The 17,208-nt window shown below is 37.4% G+C and overlaps 1 protein-coding gene across 4 annotated transcripts in view; it reads left to right on the forward strand.

Annotated features, from left to right (window-relative positions):
* Positions 1-17,208, forward strand: part of Nebulette (LIM zinc-binding domain-containing Nebulette) — a 359,562-nt gene that overhangs the window by 303,491 nt on the left and 38,863 nt on the right. The window contains exons 11-17 of one of the 4 annotated variants that reach the window (XM_035441480.1): positions 174-284; positions 4,343-4,453; positions 7,796-7,906; positions 11,690-11,800; positions 11,938-12,048; positions 14,039-14,143; positions 16,507-16,599. The exons of the other annotated variants lie outside the window; for them this stretch is intronic. Coding sequence (XP_035297371.1) covers positions 174-284; positions 4,343-4,453; positions 7,796-7,906; positions 11,690-11,800; positions 11,938-12,048; positions 14,039-14,143; positions 16,507-16,599 — 753 coding nt within the window. The remainder of the gene's footprint in view (positions 1-173; positions 285-4,342; positions 4,454-7,795; positions 7,907-11,689; positions 11,801-11,937; positions 12,049-14,038; positions 14,144-16,506; positions 16,600-17,208) is intronic. 4 annotated transcript variants of the gene reach the window in all.

Consider the following 17,208-nt stretch of genomic DNA (forward strand, 5'->3'; position numbering starts at 1 on the left):
TTATTTGCAAGCTTTTTGTAATAAAGTTTATTAAAAATAATAAAGACTAGATGGTAGAATTATATGAGAAAACACTAGTTTTGTTCTGAGAATGAATGCTTGTTCTCATAGTTTTTTTTTTTTATACTTACTAGAGTTCCCTACATTGAATATGATGTGGTCTTATTTGACAGAAAGTTTACAAAGAAGATTTTGAGAAGGAGATTAAAGGAAGGTCCTCACTGGATTTAGACAAGACTCCTGAATTTCTACATGTGAAGTACATCACCAACTTAATGAGGGAGGTATGGCCTTGGACGATTATATTATATGTCACAAAAGAGTAAAACTAAGGAAGTGACTCCAGAAACATCTACTTAGCAATTCTCTACTAATTGCATATTTGGGACGTGAACTCTTTATTCTGGCCTTCACTAACAGAGCTTGTGTTTTAACATAGGGAAGTGTAAGTTAATATGTCTATTTGCCATTGAAGGAAAAAGTTATCTAGATTTTCTGGAAAAACTTGAAAATTATTCTGCTTTTGAACTGTGATTCTAGCTTAGAAGCTTTGTGGGTAGAGAGTTTTAGAGTTTCATAGCAGCTAGATTTATAAAAAAAATTAGATGAAAACATGATTCTATAACTCATACATCCATATATATAATTATATATAATTTTATACTATATAAACTACATATTTATAGTATATATAATATGATAATATACATGGATTTACACACATATACATACATACATACATATATATATTTTTTTTTTTTTTTTTTTGAGAGGTGAATTATATATAGTACCTCACTACCACTGAGTATGCAGTTGAGTTTTCCACATTTGGGGAAATCTCAAGGATAAACACACCTGGAGTGAAAGGCTAAGCCTTGTTCTTAGAAACACACTTTTCTTTTTCTTTTCCTTTTTTTTTTCCCTTTGGTTTTTTTTTTTTTTTTTTTTTTTTTTTTTTTTTTTTTGAGACAGTGTTTCTCTGTGTAGCAGCATCCTTGGCTGTCCTGGAACTAACTTTTTAAATCAGGCTGGCCTTGAATTCAAGAGCTCTGCCAGTCTCAGCCTTCCTGAATGCTGAGATTAAAGGAATGTGCCACAATTTCCAGGCTGAGAAAACCAATTCTTTGAATTCTCTTAAGTTTAGTTATCATAAAACAAATTCTACACTCAGCTTTAATTCAAAATTTTAATCTTAATTTTTAATTATGTGTTCATGTGTGGATTTGTGTTCATGAGTGAAGTATCTGTGGAGGCCAGAGGAGAGCATTGGGTCTTCTAGAGTTGAAGGCTTGCACACCCAAACTGGAAACTTAAGTCAGGTCCTCTGGAAGAGCAGTTCATGCTCTTAACTTCTGAGCCATCCCTCCAGCCTTTTGGGTAGTTTCCCTGTGGCATCATGACATTTGATGTCAGAAATGAGGTACTCACTTGGGAAAGTCTGAATATATGATTTATTCAAAAGTTCTTTCTCTGCTATGTAGGGAAAAATTGGAATTAGCGCATGGAGCAGAGTACTTCATTGCTGTGTTTTGCTTTTATCTTCATAGAACTCTTCTTGAAATCCTAATTAAAATTTCGCTCAAAATTAAGATATTAAATTTGTTGAATATTAAATGTCATAACTTTAATAAATCAAGACATACTTGTACATCAACACTTTAAAAAATTAATCCATTTCCTCCAAGTGGCTCAAAGTTAACTTAGAGCTCTTCTGATTCTACTGTGATATGCTCATTTACATGATTATATGCTAATGTGATCTAGAATATAATGTATAAGTAGAGTATTAAAAAATGAAATCCCATCTTATTCTAAATTTTTGAATCAAAGAAATTATTCCTTTGAAAGAAATGTCTTAAGCCAGTGGAAGGAATTGAAGCATGATTTCCATTTGGAGGCATCTCGTCATGAACTTTTAATAAGGAAATGACAGCTGGCCTTTCCCATTTAAGCGGCATCAGAAATTACTGGAATTCCCTAGAATAGCCATTTAACTTCTATAGGAATTCTCTTGTGCTGTGTTTTTTGTCACCTCTTATTCTTTCTGTTTTTCTTTGAAACTGATAACAAATAAATGGGAGTGTCCTGTTACTATTCTATATCTTAAAACTATCATCCTCTTTGTGTTCCTGAAGCCTGATCTTCCAATCATTTGCATACAGATGAGGAAGTGAGATTAGTCCCTTTCTTTTAATCTTTTCTTCTTTCTTGTTTTTCAAATTATATATGTATATATATTTATATTTATATAAAAAGACCAATAATGGCAGTATGTTATGCATCAATAGCAGCAACAGCTTTTCCAGGTTCTGCAGTCATTTGAACAAAATTGTAGAGACATCCAGCACTCTCCATTTAAAAAAAGAAAAGTAAAAAACAAAATCCCAGAAAAACAGCACAGTTCTGTCTTTTCTTCTTTCTTAATGGGGAAAATATTACCCTAGTTCTTTTGAAGGAAGTATGCAGAACAATAATGCTATGAGTTTCTGATAATTAAAACACAGCTAGATTCAGTTGATTACATTTTGGTCTTAGGATTCTGAAGGTCTGAACTGGGCAGGAAACGGCCCACCAAACTACTCATTAGTAGTTGGGGCAAGTTGGGGCTATTATAACAAAATGTTGTAGACTGAGTGGTTTCAAATCAGGCAGTTCTCCTGCTTCTTAAAACCAAGCCTCAAATCAATGTGCTGGTGGATTTGGCTCCAGGTGAGAGAGAGCTCTGTTCTTGCTTGTCAATGACTGCTTGCTGACTCTGTCACCACAGCAGAGGAAGAAAGTGCCTCTGCTCTCTTTTTCTGTGGAGCATTTAGTCTCATCTTGGGACTTACCCTCTAACCTCACCAAACCTAGTTACCTCCTAAAGGTGCCAGGGCTTCAACACATGGATTTTAAAGGAACACAAGTATTTCATCCATGACGGCTAATCTTTTAGTTAGTTATATAGAGATATCTAATTGAAAAAGCCACTTCATTACTTAATACAATTACAAATTTCTTCATATAAGCCCTTAACTGTAAATGGATACTATGCTGGGTACTTTATGGTTTTATATTGCTATATAGAGTCTCCAAAGTGTCACTTTATATTTTAAAATGTATGTTTTATGTAACGCCTTTGGCTACTCCAAAAGTTTGCCTGACTTTCCTCCATTGCCCTTTGGCATTAATAGGGCATTTATCTTATTTCTTTCCATCAAGATGGAAAAGGAGACTAAGTTATTCAAAGATCTCCTAAAGGTCACATGACCAAATGAGTAGAAAGGCTGTGACTTTCATCAAGGTCATTTGACTGAGAACTATTTCCAAAATCACAGGAAGGCTTGATAAAGTCCCCTAAAGCTATTGTTTGAATGAGAAATCAAGGAAATTTATTGATTTGTTATGTGGGTGGTGTATTTAACATGACAGGAACTTCAGAATTAACTGGAACCTGATTTCTTATCATTAAAGGGAATTATAATTTTTATTGTCATAAGGTGAAACTTGGTTCGATGGAATAAGATATTGTTTTATAATGCAAGTAAATAAGGAAATAAGTAGTTTGTCAGTAGAGAATGATTTATACACAAGAGTCTGTAAAGCAGCTGTGCCTACTTAAAATATAGTATCAAAGGCTGGGATGTAGCTCAGTTGACAGAGCTTGCCTAGCATGCAGGAAGCCCTGGGTTCTATCCCAGTACCACCTTAATTGGGTGTGGTAGTACATACCTATAATCCCAGAACTCAGAAGGTAGGGGGAGAAAAATCAGAACGTCAAGGTTATGTTTGTCTATGTAGAGATTTCTAGGCCAACCTGGACTGTATGAAACACTAAAAAATAAAAATATGATATTAAGATAGACATTCAAAATCTATGTCAACAATTTTCAGGAAGTTATTTGGCGTTCTATTTTTTAAACAGATCTTTGAATAAAATACAAACTTAAAATACCTCTGGCTACAGCAACCTTTGGTTTTGTAATTTTTTCCCCGTATGTTCTTTTGGAAATCCACATTAAGTAGGTATTTTCAAAATCACTTCAAATAATAAGAAGCAAATTTGTTCTTAACATTTTCTCCAACACTTAAAGGGAAGTTATCTCTTTAAAGAAGTTCAATATAATGCTAAAAGATATTGGCAGAAAGAATGAAACTCTGGAAAAAGTGGATGCCACCTTGAGTTTGATAGAGGAGAAAATTAAATGTCTATGGGAAAAGCAAGAATGGCCAGCATCTAATTTTTTCCTTCCTACCAATATTTTCCCCTGTCTGTGGTCTCTAGAAGACACGTAAACTGGCATATAAGCTAAAGTACTTGCTGAGATATCTTCAAATGAAATATTCTATTCTTGACTTATAGAAAGAATATAAAAAAGATTTGGAAAATGAAATAAAAGGGAAAGGAATGGAACTTAGTTCAGAAGTCCTTGATATTCAGAGAGCAAAGCGAGCATCTGAAATGGCTAGTGAGGTGAGTGGATTTTTTTTTTTGTTGTTGTTTTTAGCCTCTCAGAACGGAACATTTTCAGCTGCTTCCTCAAAGGTTCTATATGACACAACTTGTATGTGTAGATGATGGTAAACAGCCATGTCATAGCAAGGCTTTCCCCAGGAAGCAAATTAAAGATAATTCCACCCAGTCAATCTTTCTATATACTCTGGAGGCGGGGTGGGGTGGAAAATGGTCTTTAGAGAAATCTGTGTCATAGGCAAAATATTCCTGTGGGATTTGACCTGGTCCACCAAAGTTGGCTGCACCCAGTTTTATAAAGCAAAGACTCCTAGGCATTAAGTCACAGATTAACCCAGCAAAGTTACAGTAGTGACTTCAATATGTACTTTCACCAATGGACAGAATATAATCAGAGAAACATTGAAGCTAAATGGCATCATAGCCAAATGAACCTGATAGATATTTACAGAACATTCTATCTAAACACTACAGAATACACATTTTTTTGGTCAGTATGCCATAGAAGTTTCTCTAAAACAGATAATATATTAATACACAAAGCCAATCTTAACAGATTTAGGATAATTGAAGTAACTCCATGCATTCAATCTGACTCAATCAAGTAAAGGTTGGTTAATAAATAACAAAAATAACAAAAATTAAATAATAAAAAGACACCAGAATATATATGCAAACTCATGGGGATCAAACTATTGTTGAGTATTTGAACTTTTGAGAAAATTAAGGAAGAAATAAAAAAAAGTCTTGGAATTAAATAAAAATGAAAGCATAACTTACTAAAATCTCTGGGCTAAAATGAAAAAAATTTAAAAGGAAATGTATTGCTCTGAGTGCTTGCATTAAAAATGAGATGGACTTTAAATAGATAATTTAATAATGTACTCAAGAAGTTTGGGAGAACAAGAACAAACCAAACTGAAAGCTGTAGATGGGAAAAGTAATTGAAACCGGGGCAGAAATTAAAGGACTAGAGACAAATATGCAAACAAGACAATACAAAGAACCAACAACATGAACAAGATGGTTCTTTGAAAAGGTAAATGAGATTGACAAACCTTAGCCAAATTAACTAAAAGAAAGAGGAGGTCCAAATTACTAAAACTAGAGATGATAGGGAGACATCACAACAAACTGAACATAGGCACACATGAAAAATATCATTCACCATGACCAAATTGGCTTTATCCCAAAGATGCCGGAATGGTTTAACATATGCAAATTGATAAATGTAATAAAACTTGTAAATGGACTTAAAGAAGAAGTATAAGGTCATAGTAGATGGAGAAAATTCTTTTGACAAAGTGTAACATGCCTTCATAATAAAAGTCCTAGAGGCAACAGGATTGGAGAGAACATGCCTTAACATAATCAAGGCTGTTAGATATGTCAAACCCATAGCTGTTACGATAAATCTTTCTGCCAAAGCCACCTGAGCCCTGCCGCCATGTGGGTGGTCTCTGTCAGCTGCCCGAGTTCTGCATGCCGCATGGATGGACAGAATAATGCACAGACTTCTATTAGGTACAATGCTGCTTGGCCAATGACTAGGATTCTCGACTGTTAGCTCAGCTCAGTCTCAATTATCATACATCTATATATTTTATAAGACTTATCTTATTGGAAACCTTATTGGCGTCCCTCCTTGCTGGTGGATCACATTGCTCCACTGGAGGAAGAGCGGAGAGGGAAAAGGGGGCCTTTCCTGTTTCTCCTTGCTAAATATGAGTCTCCTCGCTATGTCACTTCCTGCCTGGATCAGCACTTCTCTACTACATTTCCCAGAATTTGCTTTGACTCCTAGTCCTGCCTAACTTGCTGCCATTGGCCGAACAGTATTTTACTCAACAATCAATAAGATAAACATACACAGAAGTACATTCCCCATCACATAGCATTTCTGCCAAATGATGAAAACCTCAAAGTAATTCCATTAAACTTAGGAATAAGACAGAGATGACTACTATCTCCTCTCTAGTTCAGTATAGTGCTTAAAGTTTGGCTAGAGCAATAAGATAAAAGCAGGAAATACGCATAGGTAAAGAAGGAAAACAGTCCTGTTTGTATTCTTCACAGAAATTGATAAGTGGAAATTCATATGGAAACAGGGAAGACTGCTAGTAGCCTGAGCAATCTTCTTTAGGTGTGACAATGTGGTCAGTCTACATTGAAGGATCAATCTTGTTATATCTGGAGAGTTTACTTTATACTTAAAATGGTAGGATCCAGTTGAATATTGAGTGGTAAGTAGGAAGAGCAACAAACCAGGCTTTAGGTTAAAGGAAGAGACTGGAGTGGCCATATAGAAACAAAGACTAGAGAAAGCCATCCTTCTATTCCTAAGCCCTACTGATGATGGGCTCTGTGTTTGCTGCCTCTTTTTCCTCACTGTGCATCTCCTATGGAATGATGCTTATCCCCATTTCATAGACAAGAAGGAATGGTAGGAATCGTCTGTAGTGTCACATGGCTTGGATGCCGAGGTCTTTGGCCTCATTGTCAGTCTTCTTCTTATAGTGTGAAACCATCTGTATCGTTTTGTCTGTTCATGGTGTACTCCATGAAGATTCTCAGTCAACAATTGCTCTTTTGACAGTATAAAAAGGTCTCTGGTGAGAATAGTGGTGCTAATTATGTATACTCCCCAAATTACTTAGCCCTGGGTGATTATGCATAGTAATAAGCATTCCATTCTCTTGGACATTGGTTATTCACCCTTTTTTCTTTTGTCTTCTTAAGTGTGTGTGTGTGTATGTGTGTGTGTGTGTGTGTGTGTGTGTGTGTGTGTGTGTGTATGTGTGTGTATGTGTGTGTATGTGTGTGTGTGTGTTGGACATTCATGTATGCGTGTTTGTTCATGTATATGGTATGTGGCCAGAGGTAGACCCTGTGTATCTTTTGTTATTGCTCTCTTACTTTATTAACTTGAGGGTCTCTGCTGAACCCAGAGCTTACTGATTTGTCTAGTCTAGTGTACGTGGCTTCTGGGGGAACTAAAGTCTAATCCTAATGCTTGTATAGCAAGTACTTTATCCATTGAGCCATCTCACTGCTCTCTTTTGGTCATTTAAAAATGTTTAGCTGTTTTTTTTTTTTTTTTTTTTTTTTTTTTTTGTTTTTTGAGACAGGGTTTCTCTGTGTAGCTTTGGAGCCTATCCTGGCACTAGCTCTGGAGACTAGGCTGGCCTCGAACTCACAGAGATCCGCCTGCCTCTGCCTCCCAAGTGCTGGGATTAAAGGCATGTGCCACCAATGCCCGGCATTAGCTGTTCTTTAAATCATTGACTACAAGTATATGTTGTCCACAGGGTGACTAAATTGTGTTTAATGTTGCTTTTATAGAAAGAGTACAAGAAGGACCTGGAGTCAGAGATTAAAGGGAAGGGAATGCAAATTGACACCGATACCCTTGAAATACAACGTGCCAAAAAAGCTGCCAAGATAGCCAGTGAGGTGAGTGGAGAGGATCACACAGACCTCAAAACTCCTATTTTTGTGCTCAACAAATCATATCAACAACTGGATTGTGCATGGAATCTCTCAAACTGTGGGCTGGTCCAATTTGGAATGGAAATCATTTCAAATCATGATGTTTATTTGAAAATTTATAGTTTCCATTTTGCTCATAGACTTTAAATACATCAAAGGAAGCTTGGACAGAGACGTTTTTAATAGAATACACACAGATACATGCACGCACAGACACACACCCTAACACATTTTATTCCTGTGTTACAACACATTCATGTTAGTCTAGGGTATGATACATACTAGTGCATTTTCTGGAGTATAGCTCATATTCTGCTTGGCATATTTGTGTTTCCAATGTTTTGAGGAAAACATAGAAAACACATGTTGAGATTTTAATATGTGAGTACAGTCTTTGTTTCCAGGTGATTGTGAGTTTAGAAGACATCTTTTGTCACACTATCTGCACTTGAGATTTCTAAAGTCAGCTTTTGGGTGAAGACATGATATGTCTGGAATGACCATGTATATTCATTCAGTGCCACTTTCTTGTCATGCAATACACATGAAGACATGGGCACAACAAAGCTAGAGGGATCCGAACATGTGCACATTTTCTAGGGGTAGACCTGGAAGTTCCAAGCTTCCTGAATCTTCTCAGTCATTCTGAGAGTATGGACAAGTCACTGGAGTTTGATAGTATTTAGAACAGTTTTATAGAAGAAATAGAGAAAGCTGGGGTGCAGATTAAGGAGGGTGACTTGCTGATCTCAAGGTTTGGTAATGGGGGTTCACTAGGGCTGCTCCGGAGTGACACTGGCTCTTACAGAATAATTGGCCATTTTTAGAACTTTATTGTAGAGACTTCCAGATCTGTATGTGTGAGATATAGGGGAGCATAATCTTGTATATACAGACTTAAGTAAACCTTAAAAGCAGTTATACTGCATAATTTCTTTTGTTTTCATTTACTATTGCAGATTCTTTTTCATTACTTCATATAGTTAGTCCAACTCTTTAAGAAAAATTATGTATTTTATAATGTGGATGTGAATGGGAAGCCATTGAAACTTCTGTTGTCTCAACATGGCACGCCAAAACCAGAACCCGGAATTTCTCCCTTGCCTCTTCTTCTCTCTTCTGCCTCTTCAAATGGTACCAGACAAGTCTTAGATGTCACCTTGATTCTGCTCATCAGTTACACCATATGACGCTATACCACATCCATTTACATTTCCCTGCCCCAAACTAAGGTACCATGTTCATTATCAACACTGATGCTGTCATGAGTGAGCTATGTCAGAAACACAGTGTTATTCACTTGTATCTTTCCCCAGTGAATAACACCAAATTCATAAGGTTTAGCAGTCTCAATGACAATAATTTGTAATAAAACCCACCCACCTTGGTAGCTTGGACAAGGTAAATGAAAGATCTTTATTCTAATTAATTACTGTTCTATCTTAATTACTGCTAACTCTTATATACCATACATACATATACACACACATATATGGTTACACAATACACATTTATGAAATCAAGTATAAGAGGCTGCAGCAGAATTCCAAGTTTAAGAGGTTTTAGAAGTGGGCTAAGAGTCTGTATAGATAAAAAATGAACTGGATCAATGTGGAGAAGGAGCTGCTGGTGGAATTGCTAGCAGAGTTGAAATCAGATTTGAGATTAAACTGCAGAGACAAGAGGTGTAAAGGTAAAACTGGGTTCTGAGTGGTCAGGAGCAGGGAACAAATGGGGTTCAGAGAACAGACCTGATCGGGTCCAGGTCCAGATGGGGTGAACAGATAGATGGGTAAGCAGTTGGGTAGCTGTGTCAAACATTGGGGGACTGAACCACGTCAGGGAATCTTTGATCCTTGATCCTTGACACAAAGCATGTATGAAATTCTTGGCCTGCTGGGGCCATTCCGCCACAGTGTTAGGTAGCCATCACTTATGAGGGGCAGGTAAGAGCAGTACACTCTTGCTCAATTTGGTGTGCCCCCAAAATTCTTGAGTTTTCCTGGCATAGTTTTAGCCCACACATGTGCCTCCAATTTAAATTCTTCCTAATAAACTTGTAGGCTGGCTCCCTTTCTGGTCCCAGGAACGAGTCATTAATCAGTGTGTGCTAGATGAGTGATATATGATAGATGGTGTGTCTTGGGATCCACCCAGGGGCCACAGTCAAAATGCAGTCAGAGGCTTCTATAATGGGATGTGAGTGCAAGACAGAGCCTGAAAAGCCAGTATAGTATAATATGGAGAGGTTTGGAGTAGGAAATAGTATGGCTTTGTAGTGAATTCTTAGCCCAGATTCTGTCTCAATTCTTGCTCTCTTAATGTGTATTTTTAAAACTCACGCAACAGCCCTACTTCTATGATTTTTTCTTATTCTGATTTAGAGGCTACATCCAGTATAGCTCAATTTAGCATATTTGAGTATATTGCAACCCCCACTCAGGGCTAGAAAAAGGAGCCTTTGAAATTTTGTCATTGGAATGACTGTTCAAGCCAACTGAATGCATCCCTCTGGAGTAAGGACTATGGAATTTCACCTTCTGCCTAGTAGCAGGATTTCTGAGACATATAAGCCCAATTTTTTAGTAGGCTGAGTTTTTTAATAACTCATTTTTGTATACTAGTTGCAATTTTTCTCTCTCTTTTATAAAATGTGCTAGGATAGTAGTGTGAATTTAGTTAGTGACAACTGAGGAGGAAATAGGCTTAGGGGAGTCACCTGTGTTCCATATGGCCCAAGGAGATTTTGGAGATGCTGAGATGCTGTTATCAAGGTACTCTTAGTTACTCATGTTCCATTTTACCAAATAGACAGGCCCTCAAATCCTTTGCAACTAAAGTTCGGGATTTTGCTATTGGTTTTTAATATCCAACGTGGAGTTTAAAAATAGTGTAAATGTGATATATTGTTACACCAGTGTCCTCCAACAGTCAAGCTTGTACCATTTCTGTGGGCTTTCTATAGCCCATGAGACATCAGCAAACTGGACTTGAACAGGGGCTTTCTTGTGTAAAAGTTTAGGTTTGTTCTCTTGGAATGAAGCTGTTATCATTTGCTGTTTTAAGCCTTCCAAACTTGGAGGTGTTTTATTCCTACAAAGGATGGAGTTGCCTAGTGACACCTTTATAAGAATGTGCCTAGTCATTTGGAAAGGTTACGCATTGCTTAAGGATGGTATGGTTCAGTTCTCTTCTGACTCAGTTACCAGACAGGGTGAATCTGTTGTCATTCATATCCAGGAAGAAAAAGAAAGGGTCTTCTGAGATACTTCATGGTAAAGGAAGTGAGTGCACCTATTTCTGAACCAACCACATAGAACCAAGGATGGGGTAGAATGGTTTATTTAAATCCCATAGGGTCCAGAGACTTGGGCCAATATTACATAAGTCCAGTGGATGTATAGTAAGTTGCAATAATCAAGAATAACAACAATTTCATAGTTACTTTATTGATAATCATCAACTGAATTATATAGTTACCAATAAATTTTCAAGTTTATCATTGGAATATAGAAGTTTCCTCAATCTATTCCTGTGCTTTTTCTTAATGCAGCTTAGTAGACAGAGCCTCCTGATTCTGTACCAATGTGCAGTAGCACATTATACTTCTATCTTGTTACAAAGAAATAAAAGAATAAGGTCTAACCCAATTCTGGAACACGTAGTCATGATGTCAAAATGACATCATGCTTTTGTCAGCACCATTTTGAAGTGATTGCAGAGCACTGTGTGTTTTCTTTTCTACAGAAGGACTATAAAAGAGACCTGGAGACAGAAATTAAAGGGAAAGGAATGCAGGTCAGTGCAGATACTCTGGATGTTCGGAGAGCTAAGAGGGCATCCGAGATGGCAAGCCAGGTAAGGACGGTATGGACACAAAGTCTCACTTGAAGGTCCTGTAGGACAGTAAATGTCACTTTTCTGTTAAAACACGTAAATAGCAGCATGGTCCTGCAAAGTTAAGCAAAGAGCTGAGATATTTTCTGTTCTTTTAGAAGCTATATAAGAAAGACTTAGAGAATGAAATTAAGGGAAAAGGAATGCAGGTGAATATGGATATCCCAGATATGCTTCGAGCCAAGAGGGCATCTGAAATCTACAGCCAGGTCGGTAGAGGATGAAGATGTTTGCATTAATGTATGCTAATCCTGTCACTGTGAGTCCAGAGTCTTTTTGATTGACATCTTCCTAGAGACCTCAAAAGTGCCTTCAAAGCTAGAGCACTTTTATTAAGATCCTCCCTACCAAACTTGACTAACAATACTAACTAGAAGTCAGTGATTACAAATCCAATTTAGGAGCAATTATGAGTGTCAAAGTCCCAGTGGGCCCCTCTTTTTTGAGGTCAAGAACATTTTGACCTTATTTTTTATTTCTAACTTTATTATATACTTGCCTTGAATATTGTTTGTTCATACAACAGAAACATAATTATAAAAATCTTTTATTTCCATTTCACAAGGCTATTTTAAATAGCCTCCATTAAAACAAAAGAAATGGCTGGGTATAAATACGGGCAGTATATTCTCAGAAGGATGAATATTACATGTTTTCTCTCATACGAAGAACCTGGATTTAAGTACACACACACACACACACACACACACACACACACACACACACACACACACTCACACACTCACACACACACACGTACACTTACTTGCACGCACATGCACACACAGGAGGTGGGGACTGAAAGGAGGCTGCGTGTAGGGGAAGGTACTGATGGGAGGGGGGAAGAGGAACCCAGTAGGCAATAATGGGAAATGAAAGACATATACTTCTTTTTTTTTTTTTTTAAAAAAAAACTAAAAGTGAGAAAGATAATATCTCAAAAGAAAATATATAGAGAAGAACAAGTTGCTTATAAAATCTGATTTGGGTGAAAATATGCATTATTTAATCATATCTTTGTTATAAAATTTACCTGAAAAGTACATCCCAGTGGAAAAAGTAATAGAGGAGAATGAAAAGCATGAAATTGTTGTAGCAGCCAGTAGTTAAATTTGACTAATGGACTTTATGATGAAAATAGTTTTTACCCAAATTGGGTACATTTGTTCAAATTCTGGTCAAAGCAAAGCAGTTTCAATATCAGTTGGTTCAAGGAGGGAGTATGAAGATGGTGGAGTAGAAATGTGGGAGAACCTGTCTGCCCCTCAGTCAGCTACCTAGGCCTGCGCAGCAGTTGGAATAGTCCTAAAGTCATGGGTTCTGTCCCTCGTTCCTCATGCTACATGAAGACAATGAACTTGGAGACACTGGTTATATCTCTGTGAACTAAGTGCAAATCTTAGGCAAGGGCATGAAGCAGGCAATGGACACATGAGTCAGTGAGGAAGGGTACAATGACAGCTGCATTCAAATACTTAACTTTGCTTAGCAAGTGGCTCTTTGCCATATGGTTAATACACTAACTAGAGTGCCTGAGTTGAGTCTGACTTCCCATGATTGCTAGCTGGTGCCTCAGTTAACCCGTTTGTTGGTGATACATGTTTGTGGAATTGATTGAATAAGTGAATATGTGTTTGGTATTGAGACAATGTCAACTATATCATAACGTTATGTGTTCTGGTATGAAGGATAAACCCGGGTTTTATTAAAGGAGCTCATTGTGTAGCTCATTTACTGGGGAGAAACTTGAGATGTTTAATAACCTTAACTATAAAAAATCATAGCATGTTTTCCTTAGCCACAGATCTTTAGAAAAAGCAGCAAATGAAGCATTAATCCAGAAGCTTGTAACAAGGTAGATGTAGGAAGTTGGGCCACTGCAGAAGTGCTCTGGAGATCCTGGGCAGAGACTGAGTTTGCTCGCACATAGAAGAGGAGGTCCCAGGTTTAGGAAAGACATGGAAGTCAATCTCTCTGAGGTTTCTGAATGGTCTGGGCCGAGTGTGATAGCCTGCATAGAAGTGGGGTTGCTGTGACAGATGGTGTGCTCACAACCTTGATTTTGGTGGTTGTGTTAACAGCTACTTTGAATCTTCAGTTGTAAGTCACAGCCATGTGGTGTGGTAGAGTTGGAGGTGGCACCATATCCCCTCCTCTGTCCATACAGAGATTTCAATTTATATAATTTTGTATTTTTAGAAAAAGTATAAAGATGAAGCTGAGAAAATGCTTTCCAACTATTCCACTGTGGTAGATACTCCCGAAATTCAGAGAATCAAGATGACACAACAAAACATTAGCAATGTGAGTAGCTGCTGTATGCAGAGCTTGGGGCTAGGCCTATTTCAGATTTTGGAATATTTGCAAATTATTATATAATAATAAGTTATAGTGGGGATGAGATGTAGGTCTAAATATAAAAGTCACTTGTGTTTCATGTACCCTTTATTTGCACAGCCTGAGATAATTCCACGTGTAATTTTTAGTGTACTTGTGCTGTAGCTGAAACATCACAAGTGTCATGTATGGAGCTTCCCACTGGGGGCTGTCAGAAAGTTTTCATTTCTGATGCTTTGGTTAGGGACGTCCTATTTGTATTTTTTTCACAGTTGAAATAGTTTATTTATTCTTGTAGCTCTAGGTCCTTCTTCAGGTTAAGGAAATGTTCTACTAATGGAATAGATCCCAACAACACCCCATCCACTTGCAAAATATTATAATTTTTAAAGGATGTCTTTTCTCTCATTATCTAATTTTTTTCTTGTATTTTTTCTTGCATTTTTCATCACATGAATTTATTTCTTCAAAATAAAAAATATTCTCTTAAATTCCAATTGTTTTGGAATTTCAAACCCAAATTTTGTGTTAGGTACAAATGACAGGTGTTGACTAGATTTTAGCTCAGGAAAAGTCTTAATCTTCCACACTAATTTTACTCTGAAGATGAAAGTAAACATATGAAGGGACTCTCCTCCTGATTGTCACTGAATTTGCATGGAGAACATACCTAGAGATTTACTAGTTTAAAACTGACTCGTAAACTTCCCTGTTTTCATTTTGAGTAACAGGACTTGCCTGTGTACTGTTAAGAAAGTAGGGCTCTGCTAATTGGTAAATGTATGAACTTGAATTTCGTGATGGAGTGATCAAATGGACCACACAGCCAAATATGGTAATGTAGAATTGTCCCAGTCATTTAGTACTAAGTATATCAAAAGGGCAAATGTCATTAAGTTTGAGGACCTCTGGAGCACTCTCCATTTCCTACTTAATTGGCTGACTCTCACTCTCAGGACAGGCAGACTGGTAAGATTGGGATCTGCCAAAGAATCAACAGGCTGTGCCAAGAGATGGACAGTTCCCACTGGAAAGGTTGGAGAAAGGGCTGCTCCTGTCTCCTGTGATCTGTGATGTTCCTGATTTTCATCTCTTTCAGTTCAGGTCTTACATCACTCTTCTGTCTCCTTGATGCCCGTTGGACTAGCCAGTGTTGGTGGTGGGGACTATTCTGTCCTCATGTAACTTTTTAGGGCCATTGTTTTTCTGTGGAGAACTTTGATTTGTTTTGCTTTATGTTTGAAAGGGATAGGTGTCTGGGGTAGATGTCAGGGGTGGATGTCAGGGGTGGAGAGATTTGAATAACTCAACAAAGGGGAGGGTGAGTCAAGGCTGATACTGGTGATAGATTGTTTACTTATGACACAAGTATCCCAGCTAAGCTACTTCTGTATTTGGAAGATTAGCAGTGGTGTGAAGGAACCCTTGTTTTGGGGTTAGATGCTAACTGTTGAGTGAATTTCTCTAACATGCTTTTTCTCAAACACACATATTCCGTATACCTATACCATCTATATCTATCTACATATATTTTGGTTTTTTGAGACAGGGTTTCTATGTACAGTCTTGGCTGTCCTGCCATATATTTATATTCAAAGCAGGGAATTGTAGATTGCCAATTTATATTCTTAAAACAAATAATCTGCCTCCAGCTAGGGTACTCACCATACCTTAGAACAAGTATTAACTGGGCAAATAATCTGCTCCCAGCAAAGGTACTCATCATTGATGGGGGAAGTCCTTCTGTATATATGTTTGTCTTATTGGTTGATAAGTAAAGCACTGTTGGCCAACAAGAAAGCAAGATAGGTGGGGCTAGTAGTCAAGGAGGATTCTGGGAAATGCAGTAAAGAGGAGAGTCGTCATGTGATCCCAGGAAGAGAGGACACATGCCACTGATGTCCTCGGTAAGTCTTTATAAAATATGTAGATTAATGGTTATGGTTGATACTTAAGACAGAGCTAGCAAATAAGAAATCCTAGTCATTGGCTAGCAGCATTGTAACTAATATATGAATCTCTTTGTGTTATCTGGGGGCCCTAATGTGCCAGCGGAACTCAGGAGGCTTGCGGAAAGAGTTATCATTATACATCATGCTTTAGAACAAGTATTAACTGGACTAGGAGGTTATGAGATTGGAAACCAAAGTTGGCATTTATTATCATAATGGGCTATTTCCTTGATTCATGCAATATTGCTACTCATAAAAAAAAAACCAGTATTCACACTACTGCAAAACCTGAGAAATAGTCTTGATTTGCAACAGGTAGATCTAGGACTTGAATTCTAATAACCTTAGTGTTCTTATTTTCCTTTCCCCGCTATGAAGGTGTCTTACAAGGAAGGAGTAGGAGCTGGTACAGCCCTAAGTAATACTCCAGAGATTGAACGAGTGAAAAAAACCCAGCACAATATCAGTTCAGTAAGTTCTCCACAGCACTAATTGTCCTTTCCCAGAAAGAGGGGCTACATGCGTGTTTTTAGTTCTTCTCTTAGCAGGTCACTTTTTGTGTTTTATTCTTCACTTTCCTGAAAGATGTTGTCATCAACCATCAAAGGTCTAAATTCCAGAATGAAAACTGCAGCTTTGTTCCCCTTCAGCCTCAAGCTCCATTTCATTTAGAACAAAGAAAAGAAGGCATGGAGCGTTTCAATAAAATCTAGGATTACATTTCACCTTTTGGAACAGAATTTTAGCTGTGTTATATTTTATATAGAAGGGATACCTCGAATATTTTCCCACCTCCTGGAGCAAAGGAATTGTACCCCAGTGAAATGATCAAAGGGCTCACTGTTTGGTAGCTGAAGTGGTATTGATTTGGTTTTTAATATAGCACCAACTCATTTTTGTCGTGTGTCAATCATATTTCTGAGCCTTTTCCAGACACAGCTCTGTACCCACATTTCTGTTTTCTGGCTTCATTTACCCTTTACTTTCTCAGTAAAGAAAAATACATCTGTTGAGTATAAATTATAAGGAGATTGTACCCTATGATGCCTTTGACTCTGGGCAAGGGCAGGAGAGATGTTT

This window comes from Cricetulus griseus, chromosome 3, assembly GCF_003668045.3.
Source record: "Cricetulus griseus strain 17A/GY chromosome 3, alternate assembly CriGri-PICRH-1.0, whole genome shotgun sequence".
Lineage (NCBI taxonomy): Eukaryota > Metazoa > Chordata > Mammalia > Rodentia > Cricetidae > Cricetulus > Cricetulus griseus.